The sequence below is a fragment of the Chiloscyllium punctatum genome, chromosome 3 (genome assembly GCF_047496795.1).
Source record: "Chiloscyllium punctatum isolate Juve2018m chromosome 3, sChiPun1.3, whole genome shotgun sequence".
Lineage (NCBI taxonomy): Eukaryota > Metazoa > Chordata > Chondrichthyes > Orectolobiformes > Hemiscylliidae > Chiloscyllium > Chiloscyllium punctatum.
In genome coordinates, this window is record NC_092741.1 from 104778422 (window position 1) to 104801548 (window position 23127).

The 23127-nt window shown below is 41.6% G+C and overlaps 1 protein-coding gene across 12 annotated transcripts in view; it reads right to left on the reverse strand.

The window, feature by feature from the left end:
• rims1a (regulating synaptic membrane exocytosis 1a) overlaps window positions 1-23127 on the reverse strand; it is an 879579-nt gene that overhangs the window by 333226 nt on the left and 523226 nt on the right. For 11 of the 12 annotated variants that reach the window (XM_072557828.1, XM_072557837.1, XM_072557845.1 and 8 more), the window contains 4 exons: window positions 19350-19417; window positions 17602-17712; window positions 15748-15847; window positions 12811-12934 (listed from right to left, as the gene is read on the reverse strand). In XM_072557828.1, the coding sequence (XP_072413929.1) occupies window positions 12811-12934; window positions 15748-15847; window positions 17602-17712; window positions 19350-19417 (403 nt within the window). Of the gene's footprint in view, window positions 1-12810; window positions 12935-15747; window positions 15848-17601; window positions 17713-19349; window positions 19418-23127 lie in introns of those variants that run through there. The other variant, XM_072557913.1, reaches the window with a different exon arrangement.

The following is a 23127-nucleotide window of genomic DNA, read 5'->3' on the forward strand; positions in this document are numbered from 1 at the left end:
TGTTCGAGGTGAGCTACTAGTATGGATTGGGGATTGGCTGTCTGACAGAAGGCAGAGAGTTGGGATAAAAGGTTCTTTTTTGAAATGACAGCTAATGATGGGGCCGCAGCTGTGCACGTTGCACTTTATATATGAATGATCTGGATGAGGGGACTGGGGGCATTCTGGTGAAGTTTGCTGATGATACGAAGTTAGGCGGACAGGCAATAGTTCTGAGGAGGTGGGGAGGCTGCAGAAAGATTTAGATAGTTTAGGAGAGTGGTCCAAGAAATGGCTGATGAAATTCAACATGAGCAAATGCGAGATCTTGCACTTTGGAAAAAAGCATACAGGCATGGACTATTTTCTAAACGGTGAGAAAATTCATAAAGTCAAGTACAAAGGGATCTGGAAGTGCTAGTCCACGTTTCTCTAAAGGTTGACTTGCAGGTTGAGTTCGTGGTTAAGAAAGCAAACGTAATGTTGTCATTTATCTCAAGAGGGTTGGAATGTAAAAGCAGCGATGTGCTACTAAGACTTAATAAAGCTCTGGTTAGGCCCCATTTAGAATACTGTATCCAATTTTAGGCCCCATACCTCAGAAAGGAGATACCAGCACTGGAGCATGTCCAGCAGAGATTTACATGAATGATCCCTGGAATTTCTAACATACGATGAACAGCTGAGAATCCTGGGATTGTGTTCATTAGCGTTTGGAAAGTTGAGGGGAGATCTAATAGGAACTTACAATATAATGCATTGCACAGAAAGAGTGGACGCTGGAATTTGTTTCTTTCAGGCGGGAGACTAGGACCCGTGTGCACAGACTTAGAATTGGAGGGGGTCAATTTAGAAGAGAAATGAGGAGATAGTTCTTCTCCTCAGATGGGCCTGTGGAACTCATTGCCACGGAGCGCAGTGGAGGCTGGGACATTAAATATCTTCAAGGCAGAGATTGATAAATCCTTGATCTTGCAAGGAATTAAGGTCTACGGGGAGAGTGTGGGTAAGTGGAGTTGTAATGCCCATTAGCCACGATTGAAAGGCAGAGTGGACCCGATGATCTGAATGGCCTTCCATCCACTCCTATATCTTATGGTCTAAGGTGAACCATTCAGGTTAACATTAAATGGTGTTACTACTGTTAAATCTTGTGGATTTGATTTGACAGAATTTTGGTGGTGCAACTGACAAAATAATCTTTAAATAAAATCTTTGACGGTGCAAATGAAATATGAAAAATGCGAACAAGAACAATTATGGATTGCATTTCCATTCACAGCTCATCTGACAAGTGCCAAAATCGCAAAATAAATGAATTAAACATCCATTCTGGATTAATGAAAGTTAAAACACAAACATTATTTTCTTTGTCACGCCCAAATATAATGAATATCTATGAAAGTTATTGACACTTCAGACAAAATATGCCAGGAAATAGGACTTTCCTCTTCACTCTATTTAGACCCCTTATAATTGTACACACTTCAATTAGGTCATTCTTCAGCCCTTTCCATCCTAGTTTATTGTTTCAGTCTAATAGCCTAAAGTTCTATGACTGGGCCACATCTTCCTATATCTTCTCTGTATCTTCTCCAATCACATCTTTACAAATGGTGTGATTCAGTGGTCCAGCTGGAATCCAACCTATATTTTATACAGTTACCACTTGATACCAGGGTATAGTCCAGGTTAGTTGAAATCACAAGCTTTTAGAGTGTAGCCCCTTCATCAGGTGACTTCAGAGCTATGCTCTGAAAGCTTGTGATTTCAAATAAACTTGTTGGCTGTATTACAGACCTCCCAACAGTGAGTGTGAGGTAGAACAACAAATAAGTAAATAGATTATGAATAGATGTAGAGGCAATAGGGTAGTGGTGATTGGAAATTTTAAATTTCCCAACATTGACTGGGATACACTTAGCGTCAGAGGCTTAGATGGAGTAGAATTTGTACGAAGCATCCAGGAGAGTTTTCGAGAGCAGTATGTCAATAGTCCAATGAGGGAAGGGGTCATATTGGACCTGGTACTGGGGAACGAGCCAGGACAAGTGGTCGAAGTTGCGGTGGGGGATTTTGTTGGGAACGGTGACCACAATTCTGTAGGTTTTAAAATACTCGTAGATAAAGAAGAGAGTGGTCCTAAGGAAATAGTACTAAACTAGGCCAAGGCCAATTATATCAAAATTAGGCAGGAGCTGGGAAATGTCAATTGGACACAGCTATTTGAAGGGAAGTCCACATTTGAGATGTGGGAGGCTTTCAAAGATAGGTTAACGGTAGTGCAGGATAAGCAAGATTCGTGAACCATGGATGACAGGAGAAATTGTACGACTAGCCAAGAGGAAAAGGGAAGGGTACATAAGGTCGAGGCAGCTAAGAACAGAACGGGCCCTGGAGGAATATCGGAAGAGTAGGACAAGTCTTAAACAAGGAATCAAGTGGGCTAATAGGGGTCATGAAATAGCTTTAGCAAGCAGAATTAAGGAAAATCCCAAAGCATCTTATTCTTATATAAGAAGCAAGCGGATAACTAGAGAAAGGATTGGTCCACTAAAAGATAATGAAGGAAGGCTATGTGCCGAACCTGAGAGAATGGGTGAGATTCTGAATGATTACTTTGCATTAGTGTTCACTGAGGAGAGGAACATGATGAATCTTGAGATTAGAGGTAGAAGTTTGATTAGTCTGGATCATGTTGGCATAAGTAGGGAAGATGTGTTGGGTAGGCTAGAGGTTATTAAGGTGGACAAATCCCCAAGACCGGATGGGATCTATCCCAGGTTGCTGAGGGAGACAAGAGAAGAAATAGCTGGGACCCTGACAGATATCTTTGTAGCATCCTTAAACACAGGTGAGGTGCCGGAGGACTGGAAGGTTGCTCATGTTGTCCCCCTGTTCAAGAAGGGTAGTAGGGATATTCCGGGTAACTACAGGCCTGATGTTGGTGGGGGGGGGGGGGGGGGGGGGAAGTTGCTGGAGAGGGTACTGAGAGATAGGATCTATTTATATTTAGAAAAGAATGAGCTTATCAGTGATAGGCATCATGATTTTGTGCAGGGGAGCTTGTGCCTTACCAACTTAATAGAGTTTCTCGAGGAAGTGACCATGTTGAAAGATGAAGGAAGGGCTGTTGATGTCATATACATGGACTTTAGTAAGGTGTTTGATAAGGTTCCCCATTGCAGACTAATGGAGAAAGTGAAGTCACAAGGTGAGCAGGGTGTTCGAGCTAGGTGGATAAAGAACTGGTTGAGCAACAGGAGACAGAGAGTTGTAATTGAAGGGAGTTTCTGGAAATGGAGAAAGGTGACCAGTGGTGTTCCACAGGGGCCGGTATTGGATTAGAGTGGTGCTGGAAAATCACAGCAGTTCAGGCAGCATCCGAGGAGCAGGAGAATCGATGTTTCGGGCAAAAACCCTTCATCAGGAATAAAGGCAGAGTGCCTGCAGGGTGGAGATAAAGGAGAGGAGGGTGGGGGTGGGGAGAAAGTAGCATAGAGTACAATAGGTGAATGGGGGTGGGGATGAAGGTGATAGGTCAGGGAGGAGGGTGTGGGAAAGTAGCAAAGAGTACAATGGGTGAATTGGGGTGGGGATGAAGGTGATAGGTCAGAGAGGAGGGTGGAGTGGATAGATGGAAAGGAAGTTAGGACAAGTTATGGGGACAGTGCTGAGCTGGAAGTTTGGAACTGGGGTGAGGTGGGGGAAGGGGAAATGAGGAAACTGGTGAAGTCTACATTGATGCCCTGGCGTTGAAGTGTTCTGAGGCGGAAGATGAGGTGTTCTTCCTCCAGGCGTCGGATGGTGAGGGAGCGGCGGTGAAGGAGGCCCAGAACCTCCATGTCCTCAGCTGAGTGGGAGCGGGAGTTGAAATGTTGGGCCACAGGGCAGTGTGGTTGATTGGTGCAGGTGTCCCAGAGATGTTCCATAAAGTGCTCTGCTAGGAGGCATCCAGTCTCCACAATGTAAAGGAGATTGCATCGGGAACAACGGATACAATAAATGCTATTGGTGGATGAGCAGGTAAAACTTTGATGGATGTGGAAGGCTCCTTTCAGGCCTTGGATGGAGGTGAGGGAGGAGGTGTGGGTGCAGGTTTTACAGTTCCTGCGGTGACAGGGGAAGGTGCCAGGATGGGAGGGTGGGTTGTGGGGGGGACCTGACCAGGTAGTCACGGAGGGAACGGTCTTTGCGGAAGGTGGAAAGGGGTGGGGAGGGAAATATATCCCTGGTGGTGGGGGTCCGTTTGGAGGTGGTGGAAATGTCGTCGGATGATTTGGTTTATGCGACGGTTGGTAGGGTGGAAAGTGAGCACCGGGGGGTTCTGTCCTTGTTACGGTTGGAGGGGCGGAGTCTGAGGGCGGAGGTGCGGGATATGGACGAGATGCATTGGAGGGCATGTTTGACCAAGTAGGAAGGGAAATTGCGGTCTCTAAAGGAGGAGGCCATCTAATGTGTTCTGTGGTGGAACTGGTCCTCCTGGGAGCAGATACGGAGGAGGCGGAGGAATTGGGAATACGGGATGGCATTTTTACAGGAGGTAGGGTGGGAACAGGTGTAATTCAGGTAGCTGTGCGAGTCGGTGGGTTTGTAAAAAATGTCGGTGTCAAGTCGGTCATCATTAATGGAGATGGAGAGGTCCAGGAAGGGGAGGGAGGTGTCAGAGATGGTCCAGGTAAATTTAAGGTCAGGGTGGAATGTGTTGGTGAAGTTGATGAATTGCTCAACCTCCTTCTGGGAGCACGAGGTGGCACCAATGCAGTCATCAATGTAGCAGAGGAAGAGGTGAGGAATGGTGCCAGTGTAACTATGGAAGATCTACGTAACTAACAAAGAGACAGACATAGCTGGGGCCCATACAGGTGCCCATGGCTACCCCTTTGGTCTGGAGGAAGTGGAAGGATTCGAAGGAGAAATTGCTAAGGGTCCACTGTTGTTTGTAATATACATAAATGATCTGTTGGTATGATCAGCAAGTTTGCAGATGACACAAAGATTGGTGGAGTAGCAGAAAGCATAAGGGACTGACAGAGAATACAGGAGAATATAGATAGACTGGAGAGTTGGGCGGAAAAGTGGCAGATAGCTTTCAATCCACTCAAATGTGAGGTGATGCATTTAGACAAGTCTAATTCTAGAGCGAATTATACAATGGGTGGAAGAGCCTTGGGAAAAGTTAATGGGCAGAGAGATGTGGGAGTGCAGGTCCATTGTACCCTGAAGGTTGCTGCACAGGTGGATAGAGTGGTCAAGAAGACATATAGTATGCTTGCCCTCATTGGACGGGGTATTTAGTATAAGAGCTGGCAAGTCATGTTAAATTGTACAAGACATTGGTTCGGCCGCATCTAGAATACTGTGTACAGTTCTGGTCGACACGTTATCAAAAGGATGTGGACGCTTTGGAGAGGGTGCAGAGAAGGTTTACGAGGATGTTGCCTGGTATGGAAGATGATAGCTATGAAGAGAGGTTGAGTAGGTTAGGTTTATTTTCATTAGAAAAAAGGAGATTGAGGGGCGACCTGATTGAGGTTTACAAAATCATAAAGGGTAAAGACAGGGTGATAGAGGATTCAATAACGAGAGGTCATGCTTTCAAGGTGAGAGGTGGAAAGTTTAAGGGGGATACACACAGCAGCTACTTCACACAGAGGGTGGTGGGTGTTTGAAACGCGTTGCTAGCAGAGGTGGTAGAGACAGGCAGGGAGATTCATTTAAGATGCGTCTGGACAGATGCATGAGTAGGTGGGATGCAGAGGGATACAAATGTTTAGGAACTGACCGGCAGGTTTAGACAGTACATTTGGATCGGCTCAGGCTTAGGAGGTCCAAAGGGCGTGTTCCTGGGCTGTAAATTTTCTTTGTTCTGTTTTCTTGTTCTATAACCTGTTGTCATGTGACTTTGTACTTTGTCCACCCCAGTCCAACACTGGCACCTCGATGTCATTGTAGAGTAGCAGCATAACCACTCAGCTCCTATATTGCATGCTTCAGCTGGTTGGCACAAATATTCATATGCCTTCTTGATGATTCCACTCATGGGATGTAGGTAGTGCTGGTCACTGCAACATTTGTTGCCCATCCCTAATTACCCTGGAGAACAGTTAAGAGAACAGAGGTAAAAACAATGACTGCAGATGCTGGAAACCAGATTCTGGATTAGTGGTGCTGGAAGAGCACAGCAGTTCAGGCAGCATCCAAGGAGCAGCGAAATCGACGTTTCGGCAAAAGCTCTTCATCAGGAAAGAGAACAGTCAACCACATTCTGTGGATCTGAAATCACTTGTAGGTGAGACTGGTAAGGTTGGCAGATTTCTTTCTCTAAAGGGCATACAAAGAACTGAGACTAGCTTTATATTCCAAATTATTTTTGATGAAATTCCATCAGCTGCCTTGATGGAATTTGAATACGTGCCCCAGAGCAATAGCCTGGATCTCCGGATGACAAAGGCATGTTCGAGTTTTCTAGAGGTTAGTTAAGAGATAACCGCATTGCTGTGGGTGTTGAATCATATGCAGGTTGGACCAGGCAAGGGCAGCAGATTTCCTTCCCTTAAGGCCATTAGTGAACTAGATGTGTCTTACAATAGTTTCAGAATTATTACGAATAAGACTATCATTTTATTTCCATATTTATGGTTTAATTTAATTTTAACCTACCTAGCTGTTGTTGTAAGATTTAACTCATGTCGATGAAGCATTAATAAATGTTTACCACATGACCGTTCCATGAAATCTAGCAAGGGATCTAGTACTGAGCCGTGTAGAACTTTTCTGGTTACATAAAACTTACCCTGTGCTTCATGCCTTTGAATCAATGTTTGGATGCAGTTTGTCACCTTGCCTTGATTTTGAGAGTTTTTGTTTTCCTGACTAGCCTTCCACATGGAACCTTGTTAAAAGCTTTTCTAAAAATCCATACTGCATCAAATGCATCCCCATTAAGGCTCCTTCTTACCTCAGAGTCATACCCTTCGCTCCAACCAGTCCATGTCGGGCATGTTCCCAAACTAAACTAGTCCCACCTGCCTACACTTGGCCCATATCCCTCTAAACCTTTCCCATTCACGAATTCATCCAAATATCTTCCTCAGTCTGCTACAAACATTCCTAATCCTTACTGACTGTGATTGATCTGTCTTTCTGCATTAAGGTTTATCCTTTTCCTCAGAACTCTTTCCAATAATTTCCTACCAAAGTTAGGGTTCCTGTTCTGTAAATACTCAACCTACCCCCTTCTCTTTTTTAAAGCAATGGTACATCAGCTGTTGTCCACTCTGCTCGCACCTCACGAAGAGCCAAAGGGAGCCTCCACAGTTCCTTCTTCCACCTCCTTTAAAATCCTAAAATACATTTCTTCCAGGAATGGGGTATATTCAAAGATGTTAAATTCTCCAATACCTCTTGTCTCATTGTTAATATCATCCTATACCATATTGTCCCTAGTTTTTTGTGGAAACAGGCACAAATTATTCATTATAAGCTCTACACAGCCTCTGCTTCCATACAAAGATCATGGTCTTCCAGAGATCGTAGAATCATATAATACAGAGTATGCCCTTTGGCCCATCAAGTCTGTACCACCAAAAGTACATTACCAATGTTCCCACATTCCACACTAGAATCACAGAATCCCTACAGCATAGAAAGCGGCCATTCAGCCCATTGATACTGCATAAACACTCTTGAAGAGCATCCCACCAGACTAATACCACCCCCTAACTCCATAACCCCCAATTACTATGGATAAACCACCTAACCTGCACGGCCTTGGCCACTGCGAGACAATTTAGCATGGCTAATCCAGCTAAATTATCCTGCGAACAGGATAACAGCTAAGTAATCTAATCTAATGTAAGTAATCTAATCTAATCTAACCTGCACAACCTTGAACTAGGTCCACAGTCTTGAAAATTATGACACTGAAAGTACTTTTTAAAGATCCCACTCTTTCCAATAGCTATCCTCTTCTTATATATGGATTCCCATAAATAAAACCCTGATTACCTTTAACTAACATGCTGAATGGTTTCTGTATTACAGTAGTCTCCCCATAACTGTTGAGGATACATTCTAAGACCTACCGTGGAAGCGTGAAACCACGGATAGGAGCGAACCCATTCATTAAATGGGAAACGTACTTCCCCGGCGGCCCCCTGGTTGCTGGTTCTGGAATTTTCCTTGTAATATGTTTGGGCAGCGGAAAACTGCGGAAAATGGACCTCCGGATATGGGGGTCACCCTGTATTTGTTACATGCAAGCTTTCTTTTTCAAATTATTCGCTCCTTTAAATCTAAGCATCTCGAGATCTCTGGATTTAGTCACCCCCTTGCTGTTGTTCTCTAAGGGAATTAGTTGTGAACATTTTTAATGTCTTTCTTGAGTTCCTCCCTCTGCTCTGATATTTATTGACTTTCAAATTGCTAGTGGGCAATTAAACAATTCACTAGAGGATCCCAGCAAATTCATGCAAAAGATTAGGCTGAAGCAAACACGATCTGATGAAGCCTGAAACATCAATTCTCCTGCTCGTCGGATGCTGCCTGACCTGCTGTGCTTTTCCAGTACCACACTTTTTGACTCTGTATTTATAACATCCATCAACCAGAAATGCCAAGTGTGAGGTCCAATTCAGCCCTTTCTAGAGGTCCCGCCCATTGCATGACAGTCATCAGCCAACTTATTTCACTGCACATGATATTAAGAAACAGTTTGAGGCACTGGAAAGCTATGAGCCTTGACAAACTTCCAGCAAAATAACTGAAGATTTCTGTTCCAGAACTTGCCACACCCCCAAAAAACCTTTGCAGTCCAGCAACAATAATGACACCTACACAACAATGTGGAAAACTGCTGGTTATGTTCTGTCCAAATCCAATCCTGCCCAATCAGACTACTCTCAATGATCAGTAAGTGTTCAAAGGAATCACCAACAGTGCTTTTAAACAGCACCTGTTGAGCAACAATCTGCTCCACTGAGGCTCAATTGGGTTCTGTCAAATCTAATCAGCTCTCGATCTCATCACAGCCTTGATTCAAACTTCGGCAAAAAATAGAATTCCAAGGTTAAGGGGAAAGTGATGTCCTTCACATCAAGGTTGCATTTGACTGAACGTGGCATCAAGGAACCCTGGCAAAACTGGAATAAAAGGGAATCATAGAGAGAGCCTTCTGCTGGTTGCACTCATACCTGGTTCAAAGGAAGATGGTTGTGGTTGATGAAGGTCAGTTTTCTGAGCTCCAGGACATCTCTACTGGAGTTCCTCAGAATGGTGTCCTGGGCCCAACAATTTTTAGTTGCTTCATCAATGACCTTTCCTTCAGCATAAAGTTTGCTGATGACTGCAGAATATTCAATGCCATTGGCAAATTCTCAGATACTGAAGCTGTCCATGTCCAAATGCAGTAAGATCTGGATAACATCTAGGATTAGGTTGACAAGTGGCAGGCAATATTCATGCCACACAAGTGCAAGTGAGTGACTGTCTCAAAAAGAGAGTATCAGCTCACCACCATCTTCTCAAGAGCAACCAGGGATGGTAATGAACGCTGGCTAGCCAGTGATGCCCAGATCCCACAAATGAATAAAAAACCCAACATGCTTTTACACTTAATAGCATTATCATTACTAAATCCCCTGCCATCTTTATATTTGAGTTACCAATGACCAACTGGACTAACCATTCAAATACAGTGGCTACAATGCAGGTATGATGCTCAGAATCCTGTAGCAAGTAACTCATCTCCTGATTCCCTAAAACCTTTCCTACATGTACAAGTCAGTAGTCAGGAATGTGATGGAATGATGCCAATTTCCTAGATAGGTACAGCTCCAACAATACTCAACAAGTCTGACATGATCCAAGACAAAGCAGTCCACTTTTTGACACCCTGTTCACAAACATTCACTGCCACCACCTCCACTAACATTGCAGCAATACATTCGATAAAATACACTATAACAACAAACCAAACCTTGTTTAACAGCACCTTCCAAATCTGCAACAGCTACTACCTAAAAGGCCAAGGGCAGCAGATACCTTCAAGTTCCCCTCCAAGCCACTCACCATCCTGACCTGAAAGTATATCACTGTTCCTTTAGTGTCGTTGGTCAAATTCTGCAGGTGCATCCACAATACATAGACTACAGCAATTCAAAAAGGCAGCTCACAATCTTCTCAAGGGCAGCTAGGAATAGGCAACATATGCTGGCCTATGGATAAATAAATAATTGGTTTTCTTGGGGAGAGTGGAGCAATTATTTTACCAGAATGATATCTGGATTGCAAGGGTTAACTTCCAAGGAAAAATTATGTAAACGTAGTTTGAAATTCCTGGAATCAAAAGGCTGAGATGCAATTTCATTAAAGCTTTCAGGCTATTACGGGAAACAGATAAAAATAAATTATTTCCTCTAGTTTGGGAGTCAAAGGCTCAGGAACATATTCTAAATATAAGAGCTGGACTTCTCAGGAGCGAAATTAAGAAACATCCCCATAACTAAGTTTAGAAATCTCTTCTGTGCAAATGCCAACTGACACTTGCTCAATTGTCTATCTAAATTTTCAGTTTGACAGATTTTTATTAACCAAAGCTATTATCAGAAATGGGGCAAAGGTCGATTTGGAGTTACATCACAGAGCAGTTGCATAATTGCATTGAATGGTGTAACAAGTTTGAAAGGCTTAATAATGAACTCCTCTTCTTATCGCCTTGATAGAAGTAGCTATATTTGTTGTACCTGTTATTTGATTAATGGTACGTTTGCATGTTTTTTTTGTATTCAGCTTTGTCTTCCACCTAGACATACTTTACATTTATCAGACAATGGGACAGAAACAAAATGATAGATGAAATTTGTGGAACATACCTCATTTTTTGATTATAGATACTTTTCAACTTTCTGGATCAACACAGAGTTCAACAATTTCAGACGATAAACTCTATCCCCCATTCTGTCGCTTCTTCTTTGGCTGTTTCAGATTTTCTTTTTGTTTTCTAATAGCAGTGCCTGCTCTCGGCTTTTGTTACTTTTCTAGTCCCATATCCAATTTCTTTGACCCTGTCATTGAATCTGTCTTCTACCTTATCGCAGACTTTCTTCTTATCTTTGTTCCAGACAGTCCTTCCTCAAAACGTAGTCCACATCGAACTTTACCAAGTATTGATAGACAGTCATTAACCTGAAACTTAATTCTCTCAGATGCTGCTAGACCAGCTGAATATTTTCTGCAATTTAGATTTTGAATATCTGCAGTATTCTGTGTTACAATTATCAGCAACTTCCTTTTAATATTTCCTTTAAAACTTCGTTATCCATAGTCATCAAGAGGTGTCTAGGTTGTTATCTTTGTCTGCAGTCCACCAACCTTCTCAATCATCTGACATACACTTGCAATCCAAATCAACCCTCAGTTGTGTTTTATTTCCCTATTGCCAATCAGATTTTTTTTTGTGAAGAAGTCTTCACTCAAATGCTGTTTATCTCACATAATCCTGTGTGCACCTTGTTTCTCCTTTCAAATGTTTCATCCTAGTGCCCTTCTTCCACCAACTGACTTTCAACCATCCCCTATGTAATTTGTTAATGATAACATTGGGCCCAGCACTGTTGAGGTGCAATCTGTCCAGCCTGCCTAGCCACAGAATTGGTGCCTATTCCTCATTTTGAGACTTGACCCTGTGATTGCATTTTGAGACTTGACCCCTGATTGAGAACTATTAGAGTGGGACCACAGCTGGACAGCAGTCAGAATTTGGTCAGAGCTTCACAGTGGCCATTGCTGCCTCACAGCATTCAACACCAAACTTTCAGCATACGACCCTGGTTGGGGTCCCAGCCCCACACTTTGGGAAGTTTCAAGGTTGAGAACAATACAGAGTGATTACTTTTGAGGTCTTGTCTGTAAGTCTTCCCCCCTAGTTTCTGAAACTCTGTCTGCAACAGTCATGGACCACACCTTACCCTCATCAGATTGGTCTGTACTTGTTTAATAATATTCTTTACCCTGGTACTAGTGAGAAAACACACTAAAATGGAGGTTATATAAACACCTGTTTGAATAATATTCACTATAAATTCTAGAAACACTTCATTTTCATATTTTATTGTGTCTTCCATTTTGAAAATAGCCTCTCAGTGATTAATATGTGCTTGCAGCTGTCGTCCCCAGAGATGCCCTCAACTTCCTGGAAGGCTATAACGAATGGTCACAGATCGGTCTAGATACTAACAGAACATATTTTCTGCTTTCAGTGATTTTTTTTCTCAATAATATATTAAGAATAAGCATTAATTGATAGGTTTCTTCTCTAAACTGAGTGCTTTCTTGAACCACAACTTCAATATACATGTTAATTAGGAGCATAATTTTAATGTGAAGAAGAAAAGAAATGGCCTTTAGAATAACAGCCGCCGTAGTCAGTTAAACCTCATAAAGATTGGTTGCTGTCACTCTAAGAAATGGCAGCTTCTAATCATCCTCCAGCAAATACTGGTATAAATTCATCATTTGCATATGGAGGCACTACCATAACTGTCTGAGGATAACTGCTGGATGGTAAGTGGCATGATAGCTACATCAGAGAACTTAAATGAATACTGCTGCATGACATTTTCCCTGAACTCTTCTTGGGAAAGGTATAGAATTGCCTTATGACAGTCTCAAACTTCTCATTCTGCATTCCTTTCCTACAGTTCACACAATGTTGAGATGGAATTCTCCTGGAACTGGGAGATGCATGCGGTTGGTTTTACTTTCCTGGTAATCACCATATAATCTCAGCCTTCCTTCAGAAATAGCATTGGACAAGATTGTAAACCTTACCCTATTGGCCTTGAAACAACTATTTCAACCTGAGGTTCTGATTTTGACTCTAAAATTATATTGTAAACTTCTTCATTTGTAGCTCCCGGTAAGGGTTTACCGTTCCACTCAAGAACCTCATCACCTAGAAAAAAAGTTTCATATTTGTAACAATTTTTCTGAAAAATTAACTTGTCACTAAAATATTTCATGATAAAATGACAAATTCTGATGTTTCACATTTTACACAGAAATACAATAATCAATGCATTTTACAATTGATATCTTATAGCGTGCACCATGTGTGAGTTTTATTATCTGTGTGTACAAGAACTATGGAAGTGTGTGATAACCTGATATAATTATTGTCATTGAGAAAAAAGCTAAATTCAAAGGGCAGAACATTCAGTACTTGGAACAGCCCAATGTAGAATAAAACACAGTAGAGTCGTTTTGTTGCTGTAACATATAGAAATGTTGCTAAGTGTACTCACTTAAAGTCAGAGTTTTTGTCGTACAGCACTGAAACAGACCCCTTGGTCCAACTCATCCATGCTGACAAACATCCCAGCCATTCAGTCCAACATCAAAACTGATGAGTCACTTCCATCTCTTGATGTATCTCTCTAATATGACCATTGGAACGAATTGGCAAATAAACCCAAAGTACCCATTTTGGATTTGACTATTCCATCACACTCCTTGTGGCCTCCCACTTTTACCATCTATCAATGTGGAGTCATCCAGTACTCACCAACCCAAATCCTGAACCACACCAGGACTCATTAACTGGCAATGGCTTCTGGCCATGAAGCATCTCATGTAAAATTCTAATCCTTATTTTCAAATCCCTCCATGGCTTTGTGACCTCCCTAACTCTGTGATTTTCTCCGCTTCCAATCCACCACCCAGAAGGATCGATTTACTTTCATTGTGATTTGGCCAGAGTAATCCTTTCTGATACCACTTCTCTTCATTGTCACATATTTATTACCTACTGAAATACTTATTTAGTTCCCTTAAAAATTAGGGTTATTCATTTCCCCACTCTTATTCTGTAACATTGCCTGCCTACACCACTGCCTCCACTGAAAACAAAAACTGTTGGAGATCACCGTGGATCAGGCAGCATCCATGGAATGAAAGCAAACTAACATTTTGAGTCTGGATGTCTCTTCAACAGAGCTCAGTTCAGATTCCAGCATCTGCAGTAATTTGTCCTATACCATTACCTTAGTTGCTCTAATGATGGAAATGTCAGCCATGTATTTGTCACCTCTGGACTCAACTATTCTATTACATTCCTGGCTAGCTTCTAATTTTCTAGTCAACATATGTCTCAGTTCATCTAAACCTCAGCTATTTGCATCCTATTCCACGTCAATTTTCACTCAGCTTCTTACCTGTCCGCTAACACCAATTTAAATTCTCATTCTTCTCTTTGTCTTTATTCCTTCACAAGCTCTGTAATTCCCCCATGCTCTATTGCACACCCCTCCTCAGCCATCTGCTATCAGAACCCCATGCACTGAAATTCTTCTCTGATCTCTCAGCCTCTCTAGCAGTCATAGAGTCATTGACATATACAAAATGAAAACAGACCCTTCAGTCCAACTCGTCCATGCTGGCCAGATATCCTAAATTAATCTAGTCCCATTTGCCAGCATTTGGCCAATATTCCTCTAAACCTTCCCATTCATATACTCATTCAGATGCCTGATAAATGTAGTAATCATACCAGCCTCCACCACTTCCTCTGGCAGCTCATTTCATTTACGCACCACCCTCTGCATGAAAATGTTGCCCCTTAGGTCCCTTTTGTATCTTTCCCTTTCACCTTAAACCTATGCCATCTCGTTTAGAACTTCCCCAACCCAGGGAAAAGACCTTGCATATTTACCCTATCCATGCCCCTCATGATTTTATAAAACTTTATACGGTCACCATTCAGCCTCTGACACGCCAGGGAAAATAGCCCTAACCTATTCAACCTCTTTCTATAGCTGAAACCATCCAAACCTGGCAATGTCCTCGTAGATCCTTTCTGAAACCTTACAAGCTTCACAACATCCTTCCCACAGCAGGGAAGCCAGAATTGCACACAATACTCTAAAAGTGGCCTAACCAATGTCCTGTACAGCTGCAACACGACCTCCGAACTCCTATACTCAATTTTGTGACCAATAACGGAAAGCATACCAAATGCCTTCTTCACTAGCCTATTTATCTGCTACTCCACTTTCAAGGAACTATGTACCTGAACTCTAAGGTCTTTGTTCAGCAACACGTCCCAGGACATTACCATTAAGTGTATAAGTTCTGCCTTGATCTGCCTTTCCAAAATGCAGCACCTCATATTTATCTAAATAAAGTTTATCTAAATCTCCATATGCACTCCTCAGCCCATTGGCCCATCTGATCAAGATCCTGCTGTCCATGACACCTCCAATTTTAGTGTCATCTGCAAACGTAAATCCACTCAAACCTAAAATGCCCCATTTGCTTGTACTCCGATGACCAATTTTTAAACTATGTTAATGTTACCTGCCCTTATATTGTGGATTATTACATAGGAATTCCAAAATGGATTTTGCAATTTCAAATATGCTTCATCTATTGGTCCTCCTTTGTGTAAATTTCTAGATACATTCTCATAAAAACTCTAATAGATTTGTCAAAGACAATTTCACTTTTATAAAACCATGCTGACCCTACTGAAGCATGTCATAATTTTCTGTGTGTACAGTTACTACTTTCCCATCATTTCCCTAATATCGGGCTAACTGGCCTGAGAGTTTTTGCTCCTTTATTGAGTAGCAGTTTTATATTCACTCCCTTCCAATCAACCAGGAACATACTGGAAAAAAAGTTAAGGTCATGGCTCAAGGCATGTCATACATGGATAAATTAATCCTACAGCATTCGACATGCAGATATGCATACAGAATATTTACTTACCAGCTCTTAAATGGCCAACAACATCAGCTAAGCTGCCTTTTTTCACTTTGGTGATAAAGGCTCCGAGCTGTCCAGTTTCTGTTATCTTGCCGCCAACCACCTGGATGCCAAGAATGCCAAGGTAACTCTCAGCTAGAAACTGTCACTGCTTAAAGGTGGTTTACAACACACAACAGCTGTTCTACAATCGTCATGTTACTGTGTACAGTATGAGAGCTGCATGTGTAAACAATAACAAAATCATATTTTGATCACTGCCCTGTGAAGTAAAAACAGCAATGTGAAGAGATTTCCTTATGATTTAGTTTATTAGTTCATGATTTATTTATTAGTTTATTAGGCTGTCTGAGTGCCAATGTGGCATTCAGACAGCCAAATTAGTGGAGCTGCAGGATGGATTCCCAATCTGTATTGAGCTGATTGATCATAGTAAGTGAAATCACACCGAATCATGGGATTGTTACAATGCAGGAAGAGGCCATTTGGCCTATCATTCCTGTGCCGGTTTTGTTCCGAGTTCCAATCTTCTGCCTTTTCCCAACATCCCTGCTAACAATTATTATTCAAAGAACTGTCAAATGCCTTCTTGAATGCCTGATTTGAACCTGCCTCCATGATATTTCTATGCAGTACATACCATTCATTAACCACCCACTATGTGAAAAATGTTTTCTCACATCACCCTTGCTTCATCGCACATGTATGTCTTCTCATTTTGTTTTTTTTCATGAGCTTGAACTTCTCCTTATCTACTCAGTCCATCCCACTCATGATTTTGAAAATCCCTATTTTTGAAGTTTGGAAGGAAAAGGAAGTGAGGCAGATCTTCCACTTCTATGGGCAAGTTTTCCACTTTGGATCTCTGAGCAGTGACATTCCCATTTTGAGATGACTAATGCTAACTTTCTCCAACTCAAAATACTATTATTACTGCTGGGAGAAATACTGCATTACAATGAGATTACGTTGTCGAGGTAATAGTATTGGACCTATACTACTTTTGGGCAGCACGGTGGCACAGTGGTTAGCACTGCTGCCTCACAGCGCCAGAGACCCGGGTTCAATTCCTGCCTCAGGCTCAGGCTCAGGCTCCCGCCTTCCTCCAGGTGCTCCGGTTTCCTCCCACAGTCCAAAAATGTGCAGGTTAGGTGAATTGACCATGCTAAATTGCCCGTAGTGTTAGGTGAATGGTTAAACGTAGGGGAATGGGTCTGGGTGGGTTCCGCTTCGGGGGGGGTCGGTGTGGACTTGTTGGGCCGAAGGGCCTGTTTCCACACTGTAAGTAATCTAATCACTACCTGAAGAAGCAGCAGAGCTCTGAAAGCTAGTGTTTTCAAATAAACCTGGTGGACTATAATCTAGTATTGTGTGATTTTTAACATTGAAAATTTTGTTATAGTCACAACCTGGCCACCACATGTTACCTCAGAGAACACCTAGTTCACACTCCTGAAATAATTCAAAAGATACAAAAACTATTGAGTAATTTGATTGAATTTACATGATTAAAACAGGTCTGTAATTTTTCTCAAAATAATCTGAATTGAATTATCCAATGATTCAAATTAAATGTCTGTTAGAAGTAATAGACTTCCAGGAGTAATTAATATCTAAAATTTTGCACAATCTACCAAAATCTTTTCAGACCACGTTCATTACTCATCTATCAAGTCTATATTCTGTCTTCTACAATTTATTAATAATGCAGTGTTTCTTGCATACAAGTGACACAATAGTTCATAGCAAACACTCTGCACAGACTTGAATATACATTGACACCAATAACTATTCATCATTTCGAATCTATTCATTTTACTGATGGGTTGTGCACATATATCATGTTAAACAACTCACTTTCAACCCAAGCAGTGCTCCCGATTCTTTTGGCATACTTGTTCTCTTGTTTAAAATAATACGCCCGATTAGACGATCACCTTCTTTGGATGGTTGCCATGTAACAGGATGCTGTCAATTAAAAGAAATTGATTCAATCATATTAATCAGAAAGCAAAAACAGAGATACACTGGCACAAATCATCTTGTCTCCAGATCCTGAGGCAGTCCATGCCCTAATGTAGTAAAACCTGGTTAATGTCCTGGTTAGCAACTAACATTCATTCCAGGCAATGATCGTCTCCAACAAAGTGAAGCTAATTCCTTGTAACTTCCAACAGCAATATCCCCTACCATCAAAAGGATCATCACTAACCAGAAACTTAATTGATTCAGTTGAGGCTACAAGAACAGGTTGGAGACTGGAGCAAGTATTGCACCCCCTGACTCTCCAACCTCTGCACAACACTTACAAAGCTGAAGTCAGGAGTGTGATGGAATTGTCTCCACTTGCCTGGGCGAGTGCGATTCCAACAACTCTTAACAAGGTCAACACAAACCATCACTGATTGGAGCCACGACTTGTCACTTTCATTATTCACTCTCCTTACCACAGTTACAGCAGTGGTGAACTGTCCATAAATTGCACTGTGCTGGAATCTACGATCTCTACAAATTCAAGGACAATGGCAGCATATACATTGAACACAGCACCATCCACAAGTTCCTCACCAACCTGCTCATTATCCTGACTTGTAAATTATAGAATCATAAAATTATACAGTAAAGACAGGCCCTCGGCCCATCACATCTACATGAACAAAAATCTGCTCCAATCTTGAAGGTTGCATTTTACAGCAATTAGTTGATGCTATGAAATTTCAAGTGCTCATCCAATTACTTTTTTTAAATTTGTGAATTACCTGCCTCAAATACCCAACTGGGTATGCATTCCAGAGTCCCACAATCTCTGGGTGAAAAATAAACCTTCTTCAAATTCTCTCTAAACTGCCTACTTTTCACCTTAAAATTAGGCCCCTTTATATTGACCCTTTAAGGACCCTGTCAATGCCATTTATAATTTTATACACATCAATTAAGTACCCTCTCAACCTTCCCTCCTCCAAAGAAAACAACCCAAGCTTAGTCAGCCACTCCATTCATCACTAAACTGCTCCATCCCAGACAACATCCTGGTGAATCTCCTTTGCATCCCCTTCAGTGTTGCCTGGTTAAAACCCTGGAACTCCATTCCCTTTATATGTGCCCCTTTATCCCAAAGATGACAGCAGTTCAAGAAGGTAGCTCACCATCAATTTCTCAAGCGTAATAAGGCATGACAGTTATTGCTGGCTTCACCAGTAACACAAATCTTTTCTGCGAATAAGCATCTTTCAATCTCAATATCCATAAACTCAGCAGCCATGCGTCCCCAGACCAAAGGAAACTCATACACACGCAAAGAACTCTGCTCAATCTCAGTACTCTCATCAGCTCTGGCCAATGGCCCTCACACATATACACACACAAGAACACTGAACAATCTTAGTACATTCCTGACAGTATTGACACTGAATATTTTCGGATTGCATTGCATTGCTGACAGTGTTTTGTGCATTCCTGAATTTTTGAATGTATAAAAGAATTCTGATAACAATGATTGATCAGAATTAGTCTCTGTTGAAATTATTGTATTATTTAATGTTAGCCCTCATTGTCAGTAAGCACATTCCAACTTTAGTGATTATTAAAAACTATTTTTTTCTTACCGAGCTGATGGGTAAAGTCTCACTGCTATGCCACGTAACTGGATCCAACCAATAGTAATCTAAATCACCTTGGAAAGGAAATAGCACAGCTGTAAGGTATAGTCAAAACATTATCATTTATTAATAAACAAAAACATCTCAAAATGTCTGTAATTCTTTAATAAATCGACATACTCTAATCCGTTCTGAAGGAGAGTTACTTGAAATGTTAACTTTGTTTCTCTTTCCACGAATGCTGCCAAACCTGCTGGGCTTCTCCAGAATGTTCTGTTTTTATTACCCTTAATTATTTTGGAAGCACAGTTTTCAAGGCCTCTTTTACCCAACTCAATTTTGCTCCTTTCCGACTATTTTTTGTTCTCCAATTCTCTGAAACTCTAAGGAAACAATTCTTGCCATCTTCTTCCTCACTGCTTGAGACATTCTAAAGTTGTGCCACAACTTATAGCAATGAATGCTATAAGTCTACAATGCCATTGTATACTTGCAACTTGTTTTAAAGTTTCCTATAATTGTCGAATGATAGATGCCTGTTTAGTGGTGTCCTGTGTTACTTTGGAGAAAATGCAAAATATTATAAATGATTTACTTCACATCGTACTCAGAAGAACAGACACTTTCTCAGCAATAGCTAACATGTTAAACCCTCCTAGTCGAATATTAATCTACAATTTATTCAAATTTAGAAAGAATAAAGAAAAGTACAAAATAAGAACAGACTCTTTGGCCCACCATGACTGCGCCGACACACAATACCTTTCTAATTTAAAAATCTTTTGCCTCTGTGCTGTCATATATCCCTCTATTCCCTGCTTATTTAAGATGCCTCTGATATGTTGTTATTGTTTCCACCTCCACCACCTCGTCAGGCACTTACCACTCATTATATGATAGAAAAACTTGCCTTATACTTCTGGTGCCAGATACACTAACCTGCCCTTCACCCCTCATATCTTATTCAGACCCTGCTGATTTCTTTCTCCTGGATTAATTATCTTATAGCTTCCTTTAACCTGTAATGCGTCGAGTACACTTTCAATCCACTGGTATAGCCCACTTTCAGCTGTTTCTGTATAAATTCATTTGACTGCCTTTTCCACTTGTGATCTCTCTATCATTCACTAGAACAAAGTTCTCATGATCACTTTATTTATCCTTTCAACTTGTCCCTGCCTGGTTCTGGTGGCACCCACCATAATATTACAGTGAACATCTCATTCCTATACCAATCCTTCAACCACACATCCACCTCCATAATCTGCTTATCCCTTACACCAATTTGGAAACAGCTCAAGAACCAATCCAGAAATTGTTATTGCCCTCTGAAATTGTGCAGTAAGCTACTCAGTCAAATCAGACACTACTAAATAGCTAAGTAATAAACAAAGGGAGACGGATCACGCAGCATTGACCTCAACAACAGGCATGACAATGGCATATCCTGCACAATTGATGTTGCAAAGTGCTCCCTAACAACTGCAAAGCTGTGCCAAAACTCAGGTGTCACACAACAGACTGACATCATTGAACATTATCTCACCAGATCATAGCTTGCAGCCAATGTCCCAGACTCCCAAGTCACTCTCCTTAAGAATATCCTATCCCACCAGCAGGGCATATTCACTAGAGCTTGTGACATGTAGATATAGAGTCAGAACAGATTGGCCCTACAATTCCTTGATGTTGATCCTGGACCCCACAGGTTTCCAGGCATAAGTTCAAACATGGATACTAAAATCTTCTGCTATTCTGTTATTAAAACCCATTTCTAGGTGAGCTAAATCCTGGATTGCTGTGGAAAGTAAAAATGAAAGCTGTGCTAGCTTAGCAACATTAGGATTAGCAACATTATCCTGGGTAGGAGTGAAAGGAACAGGATGGTCATTATGGGAGACTTTAACTTCCCCAACATTGATTGGAAATGTTACAGCTCTAGTACGTCGGATGGATCAGTTTGTGTCCAATGTGTGCAGGAGGGTTTCCTGACACAGTATGTCGAAGGGCTGACAAGAGGGGAGGCCACACTAGATCTCATGCTTGGTAATGAACCAGGCCAGGTGTTTGATTGAGTTGTAGGTGAGAACTTTGGAGAGAGTGACCATAATTCAGTTACATTCAGTTTAGCGATGGAAAGGGATCGGTACATGCCACAGGTCAACAGTTATCGATGGGGCAAGGGCAATTATAATGCAATTAGGCAAGAATTAGGATGCATAGAATGGGGTAGCAAAATGCAGGGGATGCAGACAATCAAAATGTGGAGCTGGTTTAAGGAACAGATATTGCATGTTCGTGATAGGTACATCCCTGTCAGGCAGGGAGGAAGTGATAAGGTAAGGGAACCATGGTTTACAACAGAAATTGCAACTCTTGTTAAGAAGTTGAAAGAGGCTTATGTGTTGATGAGGCAAGATGGTACAGATGAGGTAATGGAGAGCTACAGATCAGTTAGGAAGGATTTGAAGAGAGAGTTAAGAAGAGCAAAGAGAGGACACGAGCAGTCTTTAGCAAATAGAATAAAAAAGAACCCTAACGCTTTCTATAGGTATGTGAGGAATAAAAGGATGGTTAGGATAGGAATAGGGCCAGTCAAAGACAGAAGTGGGAAGTTGGGTGTGGACCCTGTAGAGATTGGAGAGGTGCTAAATGAACATTTCTCATCGGTGTTCACTCAGGAAAAGGAGAATATTGTAGAGGAGAAAAATGAGGTACGAGATGACTGGAAAGGATTGAGGTTAGTTACACACAGGTGCCATCAATTCTAGAAGGAATGAAAGTAGACAAGTCCCCTGGGCCAGATGGGATTTATTCGAGGATTCTCTGGAAAGCTAGGAAGGAGATATTTGAGTTGTCATTGTCTACGGGTTTAGTACCTGAGGACTGGAGGATTGCAAATGTTGTGCCCTTGTTCAAGAAGGGCAGCACGGATGACCCAGGTAACTATAGACCAGTGAGCCTTACATCTGTTGTAGAAAAGGTTTTGGAAAGGATTATAAGTGACAAGATTTATAATCATCTAGCAAGCAACAATTTGATTTCAGATAGTCAACATGGTTTCGTCAAGGGCAGGTCATGTCTCACAAACCTTATTCAGTTTTTTGAGAAGGTGACCAAGCATGTAGATGAGGGTAGGGCAGTTGACGTGGTTCCACATGGTAGGCTGATGAAGAAAATGTGGAGACATCGAATTGAGGGAGATTTAGCAGTTTGGATTAGAAACTGGCTTTCTGGAAGAAGGCAGCGAGTGGTGGTTGATGGAAAATATTCAGCTTGGAGTCTGGTTACTAGTGATGTGACACAAGGATCTGTTTTGGTATCACTGCTGTTTGTCATTTTTATAAATGACTTAGATGCAGGCATAGGTGGATGGATTAGTAAATTTGCAGACGACACTAAAGTCGGTGGAGTAGTGGACAGTTTGGAAGAATGTTACAGGTTGCAGGGGGATTTGGATGAATTGAAAAATTGGGCTGAGAGGTGGCAAATAGAGTTCAATGCAGCTAAATGTGAGGTGATGCACTTTGGGAAGATAAACAGGATGGCAGAGAACTTGGTCAAAGGAAAGATTCTTGGTAGTGTGGATGTGCAGAGGGATCTTGGAGTCCATGTGCATAGATCCCTGAAAGTTGCCACCCAGGTGGATAGTGCTGTTAAGACGACATACAGTATGTTAGGTTTCATTGGTAGAGGGCTTGAGTTCTGGAACTGCAATATCATGCTGCAACTATACGAAACGCTGGTGCGGCCACACTTGGAATATTGTGTACAGTTCTGGTCG